At 42.0% G+C, this 16,431-nt stretch overlaps 1 protein-coding gene across 2 annotated transcripts in view; it reads left to right on the top strand.

The window, feature by feature from the left end:
- The window catches only part of baiap2l1a (BAR/IMD domain containing adaptor protein 2 like 1a), a 30,650-nt gene extending 15,483 nt beyond the window's left edge, over nt 1-15,167 (top strand). The window contains exons 6-14 of one of the 2 annotated variants that reach the window (XM_080516888.1): nt 197-331; nt 4,242-4,394; nt 4,476-4,616; nt 4,920-5,043; nt 5,147-5,360; nt 8,555-8,614; nt 8,700-8,859; nt 12,935-12,975; nt 13,120-15,167. In XM_080516888.1, coding sequence (XP_080373014.1) covers nt 197-331; nt 4,242-4,394; nt 4,476-4,616; nt 4,920-5,043; nt 5,147-5,360; nt 8,555-8,614; nt 8,700-8,859; nt 12,935-12,975; nt 13,120-13,192 — 1,101 coding nt within the window. In that variant the 3' untranslated portion in view covers nt 13,193-15,167. The remainder of the gene's footprint in view (nt 1-196; nt 332-4,241; nt 4,395-4,475; nt 4,617-4,919; nt 5,044-5,146; nt 5,361-8,554; nt 8,615-8,699; nt 8,860-12,934; nt 12,976-13,119) is intronic. The other variant, XM_080516889.1, reaches the window with a different exon arrangement.
- The last annotated feature ends 1,264 nt before the right edge of the window (nt 15,168-16,431 follow it).

The following is a 16,431-nucleotide window of genomic DNA, read 5'->3' on the forward strand; positions in this document are numbered from 1 at the left end:
TTTATTTACGGTGTTAAAAGTGATTGATTGATCACTTGACACTTATAATTTCCCAGAGACAAATAAGCAAGAAGTCTTAAAAAGATGGATGTTTTCTTCCCTTGGACGTGAAAACCAAACTGAGAGGTTCTAATAAATGCAGAGGCGTATTAATCGTCCCTCACTTGGTCGTGTGTGTGTGTGTGTGTGTTGGCAGGCCACCTTCAAGCGTTACCAGTCGGAGCACAAGGGGAAGCAGGACTCTCTGGAGCGCTCGCAGACGGACCTGAAGAAGCTCCGCAGGAAAAGCCAGGGGAAGAACTCGTCCAAGTACGAGATCAGAGAGAACGAGGTGAGGCCCACAAAACCTAGGCAGCCACCCCAGCTTTGAGCCCTTCCACCCTGGAGACAGAGCACACTTTGTATCTCCGCTGGATTTCTGAGGCACTGCGTCATAAAATTCTTCTGCCCTGGTGTCTGTGAGAGGACGTGACAAGTGTAGGATTTATGTGACGGGGTGAAGACGTTTGACCAAGATAGTGTTTTGTGGTTTCCACGTGCCGGTTTCAGGGTTGATCTTTTAGTATTTCGGTTATTTGTTTTTTTTTTTGTTTTTTTTTAACGTAATATGACAGCGTGACCATTGAACTCTGTGTCAACGTGTTTATCAGCTGCACACTTTTCCATTCAGGGTGCACACGCCCAAATTTGCACAAAATGTGGGCGTGTGCACGTTGTGGGGATTTCAGACCCTGATAAGACAGTCCTTGTCTGATAAGCCACAATGAAGAATTGATGAAATATCAGAAACGAGTTAAATCAGTGAGTAAACTGAAGGTGTGACGAAATGCTGGTGGAGTCTGAAAGTGACTGTGGTTCTCTTTCATGACATCTGTCACATGAACTATTGAACCCAACTCATACTTTTTAACTGTCTGCTTTAATATGCAGTATGTAATGTTTGTAAATGTATTTTTTTATGCTAAATTTATTTTTTAAATGTATTTTCTTTCCTGTATTTTGTGTCACCTGCCCAGGGACAACAAATGGAAATTAGATTTTTGCTGTAATCTGGCATATTTACACTGTTTTACAGATGTTCATTAATATGCACTGCCCCTACCAAATAAACTAATACATTTTTTTTTTTTTTAAATACACACTATTATCTAAGCATATCACAATAATCTCTACGGACTGAGGCAATGGGACGATGCAAAAGAAGAGAATATGTCTTTTAATAATCAAGCTTAGTGTCTGCATTCCTATTCGTTTATTATACATGTTTTGATTTTACATTTGATGTCTACAGGGGAACGATGTCAGTTTTTGGGGGGGTTTTTGTTATTTGAGAAAAAAGTAAAAAAAAAGAAAAGAACATGACAGCAAAAAAACCTACCAAACTCTTTCATGTTCAAAATCTCCACTAAAGTAGCTTTGTTTGATTCACTGTTAGTATTAATGTCACGTTGAGCCTTTACGCAGCCAGTGCGCTCTTCTTCTTAGGCCAACGTATCAGTGACAGCTTGACAACTGAAAACTCTGGATGAACTGGAGTATTACTATCAGGTTGATGAAATGTGTTTGAATGCAGTCAAAGTGCCGGTGGGCGTGTGCAGCCGCTGTTTCCCAGCAGACTCGTCAAGCTCATTTTACAACATCCACATTGAAGAACCCAGCTGCTTACTTTATTGAACGTCCCTAAAGTCCATTTTTGGTGATGAGATAGTGAAGTCGAGTTTATTTTTTGAGACTGACATTTAAATCTTTGATTGGACAGTCAGTGTTGGCTGGAGGAGCCGATGTCTATGTTTAGATTTCACTCCTCTTTTGCCTTGCGCCCTCTGTTCTCTGCAGCTCTGCTCGGTATCAGCCTCTTATTTGTCGTCGAACACCTCATAATGAACAGACGCCCCTCCGACGTCGTCGATATCCCCTGCTTGTTTTTCGGGCTCAGCCGATGAACGTGGGGACCCCTCCTCCCTCAGAATCTCCTTTTTCATTATCTGATCAAAAATGAGATTTGTGGAGGACAAGCGAGTCGGCTCCACCTCGGCTCTGTGATAATCATGTGTTAGGCTGGAAGAAGCCGCCGGTGATGAACTCTGTCTTCTCTCGCTGCACTTCCAACCGCTCACAGAGGATCTGGGCAATTATTTGTGGCGAAATGAAAAATGAAGAGCTTTGATTTGACCAGAGAGAGAGAGAGAGAGAGAGAGAGAGAGAGAGAGAGAGACAGCGAGAGAGAGGCCCGCAGGGAAAATGAGACCAGATAGTTGGTCTCTGACAGCAGCGACTTTAGAATCACCATGGCAACGTGAGGCAAATGGAAGTGATGGGAGGGATGGAGGTAAAGTTGAGTTGTTGTAAAGACTTGCACATGGCAGCAGGTGACCCAAATAGTCTGCAGAGTTTGAGTCCGAAGCTGACGAGTGCCTTGATTTGTGGATCTGTTTAGTTTCCACACAAGACTTCGGTGGCAAGACAAAAACTAAATCTGCAAGTGGCGAGGAACCGGCCCTCACACCGCAAAGACCGAGGTCCATGGTGAGGGTTGGCCTACATCACACCGCAAAACCATTGATTTTACATGAAGCTTTTTCCAAGTTTTTAGGTTGCGCTGTGGAGCCATCTGGCCCCGCCCACGTCTGAAAACAAGGAAATACACACATTTTCACACAATCTAGTTTCTGTTGTTGGTCACACCTCTGGACCTGCTGGATCTACCCAACAGCAGAGGTAAAACCAACAGATCTAGATGTAAAACCAACAGATCCAGAGGTAAAACCAACAGGTCTAGATGTAAAACCAACAGATCCAGATGTAAAACCAACAGATCCAGACATAAAACACACAGATCCAGGTGTAAAACCAACAGATCCAGACTAAGACCAACAGATCCAGATGTAAAACCAACAGATCCAGAGGTAAAACCAACAGATCCAGACATAAAACCAACAGATCCAGAGGTAAAACCAACAGATCCAGAAGTAAAACCAATAGATCCAGATGTAAAACCAACAGATCCAGAAGTAAAACCAACAGATCCAGAGGTAAAACCAACAGATCCAGAAGTAAAACCAACAGATCCAGAGGTAAAACCAATAGATCCAGATGTAAAACCAATAGATCCAGATGTAAAACCAATAGATCCAGATGTAAAACCAACAGATCCAGAAGTAAAACCAACAGATCCAGAAGTAAAACCAATAGATCCAGATGTAAAACCAACAGATCCAGAAGTAAAACCAACAGATCCAGATGTAAAACCAACAGATCCAGAAGTAAAACCAATAGATCCAGATGTAAAACCAACAGATCCAGAAGTAAAATCAACAGATCCAGAGGTAAAACCAACAGATCCAGACATAAAACCAACAGATCCAGACATAAAACCAACAGATCCAGAGGTAAAACCAACAGATCCAGACATAAAACCAACAGATCCAGATGTAAAACCAACAGATCCAGAGGTAAAGCCAACAGATCCAGAGGTAAAGCCAACAGATCCAGAGGTAAAGCCAACAGATCCAGAGGTAAAGCCAACAGATCCAGATGTAAAACCAACAGATCCAGAGTTAAAACCAACAGATCCAGATGTAAAGGATGACATTTGGCACAGAAATCGGGCCTCATGAATCTCTATATCTTTCATTGTTTTCAAACATGGGCGGGGCAAATGGCTCCACAGCGCCACCTAAAAAGAAGCCTGTAAAATGTCTGGTTTGGCAATGTGACGTTCACCAGGCATTGCAGCTTAAAGAACCTCTTGCTCGGCTCTCCTCCTGGTCGGACCCTAATAAACGTCATGCAGGTCATTGCAGTTGTGAATTCGCACTTTGGTAATAAAAAGTGTCAACGTTTTTCTTTGATGAGGGGTAGTGAGTATAGTAAGACAAGTATTAATGCAAGACTTAAAATAACAGCCTGAAAACAACAACTCATTAAATAATTAAGAGTAAATGTAAATGTTTTAAATTGTCATTAATATTAATTACAAATATGATAATAGAAGTATTAGCAGAAGCTGTGGTATGTATTATTGTAGGTATTACTGAATTTCGTTAGTTTAATTAGTATAAATATAACTTAATTTGGTGTCTCTTATTTGTTAGTTAGATATATTTAATTGTGCATTTTAATGGAACAGCAAATCTTTGTTGATGTTCATTGTTTACCGGTGGAAATCCTCTCCATGCATTGTAGTGGTTTTGTTCTTGTTGTTGATCCTTGTTTGGGACTGACTTTGCTCCTGTCTGCAGTACATGGAGACCATCTCGTCCCGCCAAATGGATATGCAAAAGTTCATCGCTGACGGCTGCAAAGAGGCCCTACTGGAGGAGAAGAGGCGCTTCTGCTTCCTGGCGGACAAACACTGCATGTTTTCCTACCAGACCAGCAACTTCCACGAGAAGGTCAGTGGAAAACAGAGGGAATGCCAGCGAGTGCTGAGCTGTGAGGACACTGAACTTGTCCCCGTCCCCCGGTGCGTCCAGGCCAGAGAGGTGCTGTCTCTGAGGCTCCCCGGCTGGCAGGAGAAGTGCAGTGACGTCAGCCAGGTTCCAGACACGGTGGCCACCATGATAGAGAAGCTGTCCACTCCAGAGCAGTCCCCACAGGTCCCGCGCTACAACGGGGTGAGTTCACCACCGTCTGATCGGGACCGGCTTTAATGAGCAGGAGCCCCGGAGTGATCGCGATACACCTGCTGCCGTGGGACACACACTTTGCGAAAGCCGAAATGGAGCACACCTTTGGTGACGCAACACTCTTCATATGCTGTTGTTGCTTCTGTTTATTGCTCTGCAGGAGGAACACAATATTCCAGTAATGAACTAATTTATTACGCGGAAAAGGACTTTATCCCGATGAGGGCACTCAAATGTCAGGACTTGAATGTTGCCGCCACACACCGTTTAGATTCTTTGTCTCCTTGGCAGAACAACGCGGGCCCTGTGGCGCCCCCTCCAGCTCCGCCGCTGAAAGCTCAGACCAGCCCGCTGGCCAACATGTTCAACCCCGACATACGGTCTCCGCTCGGCACCCCCTCGGACCGCACCTTCGGTAACCATGGCCGCTCGAAAGCGCAGGGAGACGAACACACAAGAAGCTTATCTTGTCAAGCATCCATCGCCATTATGTGTCGCCACGTCTTCTCTGCCTCCAGACCAGGGCAGCCTCGGAGACGGCAACCTGTCCAGGTCCACGTCTCAGTCGTCGGGACTCAACGTGGGCAGGAAGTCGAGGGTCAAGACCATCTTCCCCCACACGGCGGGCAACAACAGCACGCTGCTCAGCTTCGACCACGGCGACGTCATCACCCTGCTCATCCACGAGGAGAAAGACGGCTGGCTGTACGGCGAGCTGGAGAAGACACAGCAGTGAGTCTGACATCACGCCCACCCTCACTTCACCTCGTCCTTCATTCAGCCATCTTGATGTTCCTTGCTTTAGAGGATAAACTCGATGATCCTGCAGTGGATGGTCCCACCAGACTGAAGCGCCACATATCTCTGTTGGCTATAATCAGCTGAAAATCCACTGGAAATGGCAAAATATTGATAGAATTCACCCACATTGTGATGAAGTCTATGGAGGACTGAATGCACCAGAATTAAATATATACACCATTTAATAATTAAATAAATAGTGAAACAATTCAAAACACTTTTTTTTACATAAAATGAATTCATACATTAATTAGTGACACATTTATATATTTAATTCCAATTTTATTTATTAATGACAAATTTATTTAACTATGTATATATTGATTTTATTTTTGGCACATTTAGACCATGAAATGATTTAAATGAGTGAAATAATTATATGGGTTTTTTTTTACATGAAATGGAATTGGTATTTTAATTAACTAATGACACATTCATATATTTAATTCCAATTTTTTTTTAAACAATTCATGACATTAATTAATGGTGTATTTATTTATTTAATTTCGGCACATTCAGTCCTCCATAGAAGTCTTCTCATTTATGGGCATATCTTCAGATATGTGTGATCAGAATTGCCAGCTGGCTGTTTGCTGCTGTCTCCTCCAATCTCCAGCAGTGTTGTAAATGATCAATGGGGGGGAAAGTCAGGGTCGCAAGTCCATCACAGGACAAACACAGATTTTGATCTTCACACATAAATCTCACCAATTCACCTTAAAAGCTTTTCATTGGAGTATCCAGAGAAAACCGCACACCTTTTAACTTCACTTGTTTGTACGTCGTCAAACGGATATCTGACTTCGAGTGCCATTAGTAGACACATTAGAAAAAGTCTATATTTAATGAAATATTGTTTCCACAAACACACATTTATTGAATGAAATTGTTGATTGAAGAAAGTTGCCCACTTCACAGAAACAGTTTGATTCCAAAATAAGAATAAAATACAGGAAAATACCGCAGAATATGAAAAACCAATGTTATTTTTGTTTCATACCCAAATAACAGTGACCTTTAAAAAGTCACTGGCTATAACTCAAAGTGTGACAAACACAAAGCAGTTGAAATAGTTTGAAGAGAAAATGTCTCAGGCAACATTTGTGATGGTCACCCAGCAGCTTCCTCTCTGGTTCTAATCAAAGCGTTTGCTCTGCAGGAACAGTTGGATAAAACTCAAACCTCCAGCGTTTCATTAAAACAAACAAACACCCAAACACATTAATGAGCTGCTGTTTTTCTTCACTTCCACTTTTCCCTGGGTGGCGCTTGTTTAAACACTGCAACATAAAACTGCACACTTTGACGGGCTGTAAAACAACTTGTTTGTCTTGGTCTTTGTATCGGGGTACAAATGCAAACAACAAAAGCATAAAAACATTGTTGATCAGCTTTTCAACTCTGACGTGAGCAGCAGTCAGTTTCTCTCGCGGAATCTCTCTCTTACGTACTTGATATGAACACTATTGAAATGCCACTGTGGGCACACCCACCAGGGGAAATGTACTTTCATTGTAGCAGCAGCGACTCTGACAGAGGCGTTTTTCCACATAACTCAGGTGGCGGTACAAGTTTCTGCTGTGTGTATTTTATTTTAATTTTTTTATGTTTCTAATAAACCGTGCCTGCAAGCACAGGGTATGCCAGGTATGTTCTGCACAGCAGTCATAAAGCTCTCTCTCTCTCTCTTGCTCGCTCGCTCCCCCTTGCTAAACTATATACAGCAAGAAACTCAGCGACACGTGTACTGTACGTATTTGTGTATGTACAGCGAGTGTTCTGTGTGTGTAGTCGTACCACTCTAAAGTTGCCCTCCAGTTTTGTAATTATAGTCATTTTCAACTCCTTTCCATATCAATTAGGACTCATAAAGCCAGATTACGAGGGGCTTTACGGCCCGAGTTAAGTGTTTTAACACCCCCTCCATTAAATAGTCTTTTGAAGAGGACGACATGTTGGGATAAACCACAGTTCATTCCGTTTCTTAGCAACAAATCCAGCCTGTTGGTCCGTTAAGCCATATTTTCACTCCAGACGTGACTTGGAGACGAGTCTTCAGTCTTTGTGGAGGAAGTCCTTCCCCCCGTCTTATATTGTGTGACTGACGTGTGTCTGAATCCAGGGTTTAGTCGGGGATTTGTGACTGGTGCTGGTAGACTTCCCAAACGCACGAGGAAAACACTCATAGTGCTTGTCTGCACACAGAATCAGTTATTCATCATTTTAGTCGGGTAAAATGTAATAATTCTGAGTAGTCAATGTCCAAATACCACAAAGAAACTGCAATGGCTTCGTAGATATTGTGATACTACAAAATAAAAAAATTGTAATGAATGTGCAATAAGCTTACAAATACACTATGAGTGTAGCGACATATTATGTAATCACGGTGCAATATGTAATAATGTAATGCTGTAATAACTTGCTACATATTGCAACAGTTATTACAAAATGCAGGTGTGTTGAGCTACATTCTGTAATAATGGTGCAATAATGTAATAAATGTTTGTTTTTGTGTTTTTATGCTTTGCATCATTTATAATAATGACATAAAATAATGCAGATGACGTGTTTATGTCTTACAAAATTGCAGTGCACCTGTAGTTTTAGTGTCAGTAATAATTAATTAGTGAAGATTTTGTTTCTGGTTTGTAAAAAACATTCTCCATTATAATGAATACAGTTACATTTGATTTAGGCCTGAGCAATAAAACATCCGACTATTTTTTTTTTTTTTTTTTTAATAAACCCTAATTAAGCTGGAATTCTTAATATTATTCTGATGGTATGATGGCTTTTCTAACCAAGGCATCAATTTTGATGATTTATTACATAATGTACCAAATTATTACATTTCCTTATTAAAAAAAAGGAGCCTCATTTTGTAATATATAACAAGTTATTATAAAATGCGGCGGTATTACATATTGAGTTGAAAATGTGTTACATTATTACATCGGAGGTTTTATAATAAAGGTCAAATCCTGTTAGAAAATCAGCGACTGTGCCAGTAAACTAACTCCAGCATCTAGTCCAGGATTCCTTCATTTCTTGAGGTGGTGTAACGTCTTTGTGGAGTTCGTGGTGTTTGTCTGGCGTTGTAACGTCGGTGCTTCTGTCCTCAGGCGAGGCTGGTTCCCCTCCTCCTACTGCCGACCGTACTCCGATGCGGTGACGTCAAACAGGTGAGGAACCCGGCGCTGGAATCCGTCGGGTCGCGTGTCAGCGGCTGTTTGGTGCCTGAATACTTCTTGTCGTGCGCCTCCGCAGTAATCTGAGTACTCCGGTGCGCAGTCTGAGCGCGGTCAGCCTGCCGGAGCAGCAGGAGGAGGAGGAGGAGGAGGAGGAAGAGGAGCCGGTGCTGCTGCCGCCGCCAGACTACAGCGACCACGGCCCCATGGTCCACTCCACGCCGTCGCCGCAGAACACGGTCAGTCGCCGCACCCCACTGAGCTCAGCTGTTCTCACCGGATCACAGTGGAGCCGCTCATTAAGCCGATATTAACACAAAAGATTGACATAAAGACGACTTGATTCCATTTTGCAGGAATCACAAGCCCGGAATTTTCTTCTGAACCTAAAAAAAACCTTCTTAATCAGCGTCTGCAAGCACGTTTCAAACACGGGATGAAAACTAACTCTTAACACAGGTTTCACAGTGGGCGTCTACATCTAACGTACTAACAAAATGTCTTCATTCTGATTGAACGTCTCCATTAATAATGTCTTGATGCTTTAAAACAGTTGGTGGTTTTGTCCTGAGAAAATTACAGAACATTTGTTCCAAAAAATTATGAATCACAGTTGCATAATGATGCTCAGCATACACTTTCTTTTTAAATGAGTCTCCAGTAAATGTTAAACAACACAAAAAAAAAGTTTAGAAATATTGTCATGGATGATGGAAAAAAACATGATTTCTTTTCTATTTTGCACTTTTCAAAGCATTTGATTGTAGGGAAATATAATATATTATATCTGAGTGTATTAGATTTTGGTTTCTAATCTTTCCCAAAAAGTAGCCAATAAAGGGTTGTGTTATCCTTTTTTTATTTAGAATTACTCTCGATAAAAACAGACTGATGTGGATCGTCAGATGTGATTCATGCTGTTAGTAGAACGTGGATATATTTAATATAGTTGCCAGCCACGTTTTCTTCTGTTAGAATAGAATAGAATAGAATAGAATAGCCTTTAGTATTTGCACCTGAAACAGTGTAAAAGAACAAAAATAGTGCAAATGTACCTTCAATCACTAAGTACATTTATAATAGACAAAAATACTTAACCCACTTAGAAAATACTTGTTGTTAAAGACAGAACCATCTTCATGACTGCGTTGCTCCTCCGTGTGCGTCTCCATGTCACACCTCCTCCTTCCACCGCTGTGGTTTGCTGCCATGTTTCACTGTCCGGCACAAGCTCCGGTTTGTGGGCGTGGCCGAGCGGCCGCCACAAGCCCCACACACCCACCGGGCCGTCGCCATGGTTACGCTCTGAGACTGACTGGACGTGTCTCATCAGCCTCTCAGTGAGGGACAGTCATCGGCGCGTCCACACCCACAGACACGCCTGAGAATCCTAGAACCAGTTCCAGGAAGTCAAGACTGTTTACACACGTGGTTGTTTCCCAAGAGGACATGTGAGCCAGACTTCCAGTCCAACACTGGGCCCTCAGCAGGTTTCTCTCTGATATGGACGTGGAGGCAGGAGGTGTGAGGCCGAGCAGAGCCAGATACTGCTGGCTGCAGGTCAGAGGAGAGGACAGATTTACACTGGGAGGCACAGAGGACAAGGGGCTGCAGACACAATTTCATTCTGTGTCGCCTGGCTGAGAATGAAGTGTCGGGCCGGCAGACAAGCCCAGGCACACCGCCTGCACTTCACTGTACTGGACTGTACTGGACTGTACTGGACTCTCTGTACTGCCCTCTGGATCTGCTGCTTCAGGATTTCACCATGAAATGAACTCCAGTGAGGGACGTTGCCCTCCAAACGTAACACCCCTCTCCCCCTCCCCCCGATCCCAGGAGTCTCAATGTTTCACGCAATTTTCGAAGAGGACAGACCAATTTCAAAAAGTAAAATATGCCCGGTCTCGATTTCCCCGCATAAACTATCTAATCCTGTAAAGACGAGAGGCTGAAAACGGTGTTTCACGTCTGTTCTTGTGGCCATTCCTCCTGGGAATCTGTGCACAAGGAAGTCTCCAGAAAGTCTTGGGGTTTTTTTTTTTTGCCCGTTTAACACGACGACTGAGCCTGAGTGCTTTCGTAAAGTTCCACCTCGGGAGCCATTTTCAAAAAGTTGCATTGTCAGTGGATCTGTTCACTATTGCTGCTTAAACAAACGTTTTCACTTGGAGTCGTCGTTCCTGAAAGTTAGAATGAAGGAATCCACCTGTAATAGTCAAAATATATAACAAAAACAAACACTTTCACACGGACACTTACGCACCTATAGCGACAGTAACAGTACACTGCCTTGCTCAAGGACACAGCAAGATGCGGAATCGAACTGCAGTGCAAAGTGACCACATGCCACAGCCTCACCCAGTTATTAAGCTTGTGACGGCATTTTTATCATCACATTGTAGGTAATTAACATAACGTATGATAGGAAACACGTTTATAGAAGCACAATCAGTCTGATCCCACATGAACACAACGTTTACCATCATTTTAACCCTCTGGATAAATTCTATTGTTTCCCCTGTTTATTACTGATCCACAGATCCAAATGTTAAGACGAACCCAGTTCAGAGGTTTTGGGTCATGAGATGACTTTTATTTTGATAGCTACAGGTTAAACATGTAATTACATGTGAATTGTTTTAACTTGAAGGAAGTGTGTTGGGGACAGTAGTTTCAATACAGCAAATCTGTTTGCAGCGGAGGTAAGTTCAGTTTATAGAGTCAGATTGTTGTTATAAATCAACTTTATCCTGATATGCAATAGTTAGAATCAAGGTGAAATGTGTAGCGCACAGCATTAATCATCGTCATACAATTAAAATGAATCCTGATTTCGATCCATTATGAAGAAAACATTGAATAAGGAATTTTCCCTCCAAGGGATTTATAATGTGATCCATTGAGTTTAGCTGGTTTTAGTTGGTTTAATAAAGACTCTGACTACCGTAGTTAGTCCTGAGAGGCTGACTGATCTATCATTACAAATGAACATTTGCTGAAAAGTGTAAACAATCTTGGGTGTGACGAACTGTGGCTGTGACACCTGGAGGTTGTCTGCCCTCTAGTGGAGGAGGATGGTAAAGGTTGTTCTTTTTCATTCCCCAATACAAATATTTGAAATACTTGATATGATCTAAATACACCAAATTGAAAAAGCGGGACAAATCTAAGATACGGGGACAACTTTATCTCCGTGATCTGATCTGATCTGATCTGATGTGAAACAAGCGGTTGTTGACAGACGCTCATCCGGTGTCTGAAGGATGCTAGACTGAACGTTCTTCAGCGTCCTCTGCTCATGAGCACAGCGTCCCCCGGGGCCCATTCCTCGGGCGCTCCTTCACTTTATCGCCGCCACGCTCACTTGGCCCTGCGCACGATAACATTATCGTCCTCCTCTTGTGAGAGCAAACGCAGCGGCCAGCTTTTTCTCACCAGCCGTTCTCGACCGACTGGATTCCAGCGGCGGTGAGGCCTGAGGTTTGGAGCGTGTCACAGCTCCACGCCGCCGACTGGGACAAATCTCATCCAACCAGTCGGGCTGGCTCACTTCAACTTTCCTCACCGCTGCAGGGAGTCTGTATTGGAGTGTGCGTGTGCGTGTGCATATTTAAATATATGGTTTTTTTTTAAGCAGAGTATCATATGGCTTTGTCTCTCTTTGTTTACCATTCTCTTAATGGAAAACCAATTGGACAAGTGCTGGCAAACAGGTTTTTAGGAAGGACGCTTGATGAAACGCTTCAGTCGGAAGCTGCATCAAAAGACGCTGTAGTCAAAATGAGCAAGAAAAGAAATATTGGCATGTGTAAAATCAGATGAGTATTGGATCAAAATTCACTCAACTTATTATGTAACTCCCTCTTTCTTCACTATCTGAGTTATGGTGTGGAAACAATTACACAGTTATATCAGTGATCCTTTTTTTTTTTTTTAATTTCAGAAGAATCAGACTCATAAATCAAGCTGATTATTATTAAGCTCCAACAAATCCTGTGTTTACCAAATCAAATACTCTAAAATACACAATATGGTGGATCTTAATACACACGCATGTTTTTGAGTCAAATATACTTAATTATCCTTCCAAATGTGTCAAATCTACTTTGAAATCCTTCAAATCAACGATGCTGGTGAAAAATTTGTCGTGAACGAGATGTCTGTGTGTGTGTGTGTGTGTGTGTGTGTGTGTGTGTGTGTGTGTGTGTGTGTGTGTGTGTGTGTGTGTGTGTGTGTGCGTGTGTGCGTGTGTGTGTTCTTTGTCCACTGGCTCTTCAAGGGTCTTTTCTCCTTGTGTGTTTTTGACAACAGGTTGCTTTAGTCAATGGGACTGCAAAGACTCCTTTTCTGGGGTGAGTGTTCTAACACAACTAACAACAAACAAACAAACAAACAAACAAACAAACAAACAAACTGTCCAGCTGGACGGGCGGCCGAGGCTGAGCACTGGACGGCGGCGGATCTGAGTTTAACGTAATCCTGTCTTCTCCCCGCAGAGGAGGGAACCCCTTCGCCACGGTGAAGCTGAGGCCGACTGTCACCAATGACAGGTCGGCGCCACACATCTAACACGGAACATCAGCATTTTTTACAAATTTTCTTTTTAGCCCCGTATCACCGCTGTCATGCCTTCAGGGGAATCGTCCACCGCGGGCTCCCTGCCACACTGAATATTTCCCAGCCGGACGTCTCAGCAGCCTGCATGCTGGTCTCTCTCGGTCCGCTCTATTGGAAAGACCTGATCTCCCCGTGACAAACCTGAACTGGAGTGATGAGGGAGCTCCCCAAATAGGATTTTACACTTCTGCCTTGTGTCTTAAACCCAGAGCTTTATAAAGATACATGAGAAAACTCTGACGCTCTGCATTACGTGACAAAAATGTCTGAGGTGCCCCGAAATTCCTCTTTTCTGTGCTCGCTGTTGTCACGGCACAGTGAGGGCGGCGCTCCAAGGGAAACTTTAGCGGGAATTTGTGAGAATTAAAAAAAATATATCTCTGCGCTCGAAAATAAAAGGATTAAGTGTCATGATCTGGTTTGAGTTTTAAAAAAAAAATAAAGTTCACTCCAAAATGAAACTGTTGGCCTTGTCTGGACAAATGCTAACTGGCTAGGTCAGGTAGCTACATCACTGTGGGAAACAATGAGCAGGGAGCGTCTCCATGGCAACAGATGCTGATCTCCTTTAATCTCCTCCATGAGGTGCCTCTCATCCGCTTTGTATGGAAAGTTTTTTTTCAAAGCTTTTTGGGATTTATTTGGAAACGGTGAGCCGTTAACGTCCCAAAACCCAACGGCCTGGTCCCTGGATGATGACACATCAGCCCTGAAGATTTCATTCAATTTCAGTGAATAGTTTTTGCAAAAAGTTGGTAAAATACAGACATACATGCATACCAATAATTAAATAAACACACACAGACACACTCATAACCTTCTCACCCAACTTTGTTGGCCAAGGTACAATAACTACAGCTTTAGGTAATTAAACTTTTTTAAATCTAAAAATGGAGATGAAAGATTTTAACAAAAAAAAAATCCAGTTTTGCAAGATTTATCAGTCAAACTGAATTTTGTTGCAAAGCATAATAAAGTGATTTCTGGGTGATTTATTATGCTTACGTCTTTCTGCATTAGAAGATTTAAACCTCACTCAGTTCCCGAGTGTCTCCTGGCAACACATTAAGAAGATACTGGCTTTATTTTCATTTTGGGGTGAATTGTCCCTTCAGCGTTTTGTCCGCACAGGTAGAATCAGAAAGTGGAGTTTGTGCTGAAGTCTGCACAAAGTTTTCAAACAGATTAAAGAGCTGTGGATGTAAATGACCGAGACCTGATACTGATGATCCAGACCAGCACCCAGGTTGTCTTCCTGACTTGCCAAAATATATAGAAATATATTGTTATTCAGATTTTTATTCCTTTTTTTCATTTTCTTTGTGTCATTTTGTGATATATTGAGGTTGTGAGAATGAAGGGAGTGTGATGTGTTGGGAAAGAGGGTTTGTCCTTCAAAGTGAGGCAAGAACAGCACGTCACTGTTTTAAAAGACAAGGCTATTTATATAAAGAAAGTTTGTATGAAATATTTAAATAATTACCAATGCAGGGGTTTCCCTCTGAAAACAACATCCATTGTGCTCGTGGACCACCGCCCTGATTGAGATCTCACTGCTTTACTTTAAATAGGCAAAAGACATTTTTATTGCAGGGAATTACTCCCCTTGTCACAGTTTGACATCTGTTATACGTAGATCCTGTGCACCGTACACAAAGTTTGACATTTGAATTGTGGATAAATGAAGCAGGCTGTTGTGTGAGATCGTATTTACAGTTTTGCGTGGATGACCGTGTTTGCTTCACTGGATGAACGTGTATGATGAGGAACCCATTCATGAAGCAGGTTATCGATCCCCACAGGCCTTGTGACGTAAGTGACCCCATCCTGCAGAAAGAGCGACGACCACGTGCTTTATTAAGAGAACTTTGCCTCTGCGTTGACCAGTGTAGTCTGTTTTTTTTCTTTCTCAATAAAACATGATGAATCCACCTTATTGCTGTTAAATGTGTGTTTTTTCTTCCCTCTGTCGGGGAAACACAGTAATCCCCGCATGTCACCGACTGATAAAGCCTTTCAAATGAGACGTTGGTGTAGATCTCATTACTAAGATTGTTTTTATTGACTGCTCAGCACCATGTCAGACACTGCAATTCAAATTTCAATGGAAAGGTGGTGAGCATTCTCACCTCATGGCTTGGGTTTAAATACCTCACAGTTACTTTCTGTGAGGAGTTTATATGTTCTTCCTGTGTGAGCGTAGGTGTCCTCCCTCTGTCTAAAATTTTTTTCCTAAATTAAAAAAATTATATATGTACATATAATATATACATAATTATATTATATAATTGTATATATATATATATATATATATATATATTAGTGCTGTTAATCCTTAACTAATTAATTGCACTATTTTCTGTAATTAATTGCAATTAATCACATTGTTTTTCTACTGAACACTGAAGCTTGTAATGGATATTTTTGGAAAACCACGGAATTAATATCGACAACACACGCAGACTATATTCAAATTAAAAGACTATTTTCACAACATTCTTTTAGCTTTGCACGAAACTGTTTCTCTTCAAGATCAGCAAAATAATAAAAACATTAATTAATTAATAAACATCTAACATAAGTCTGGGCTTTGTTAGAGTGCAGGTCCAACACTTTGGCAATTTTGATATTTCTACAAAGTTGTGAACTTATTACATGAACAAAGTGACAATAATATACTGTGATATCCGAGAGAGAGAGAGGGAGAGAGACGAAGAGAGACAGCCCGCGCACACACGCACAGAATACAGTAGAACCAGGGAAATAGAAAAAGATGAGAAATTAATATTTAAACTACAAGTATTTCCTCCAGCTTTAGTAGTTTGGTGGCTCCTGGTCAGCCAACATGGCAACCTCATGTTTTGCAGCAGAATTTCTTCTGCGGTCGTTAAATTCGTCTTTACAAAGTAAAGATGATAACTTTCACTTTCTCAATCAGCCGTCATCAGGGAACTTTTTAAAGTCAAACTTTCTGCCTTAATATTACTCAGTAGCGTGCGGAGGTCTTTCAGTCAGGGCCAGCAATAACAACTCCAAGTATCCTATACTTCGTGTTCTATTCTTAAGTAAAATTATTCAACAGGAAGCTGTAGATTATAGAAGTCGCGTCCACCGAAGTGTGTTGGTGTTGAGACGCGAAGCAGCGGCGCCCCCTGCTGGACACTGACGCCGCAGACACCTACTGCTCCAGC

The sequence above is a fragment of the Blennius ocellaris genome (genome assembly GCF_963422515.1).
Source record: "Blennius ocellaris genome assembly, chromosome: 21".
Taxonomy (NCBI): domain Eukaryota; kingdom Metazoa; phylum Chordata; class Actinopteri; order Blenniiformes; family Blenniidae; genus Blennius; species Blennius ocellaris.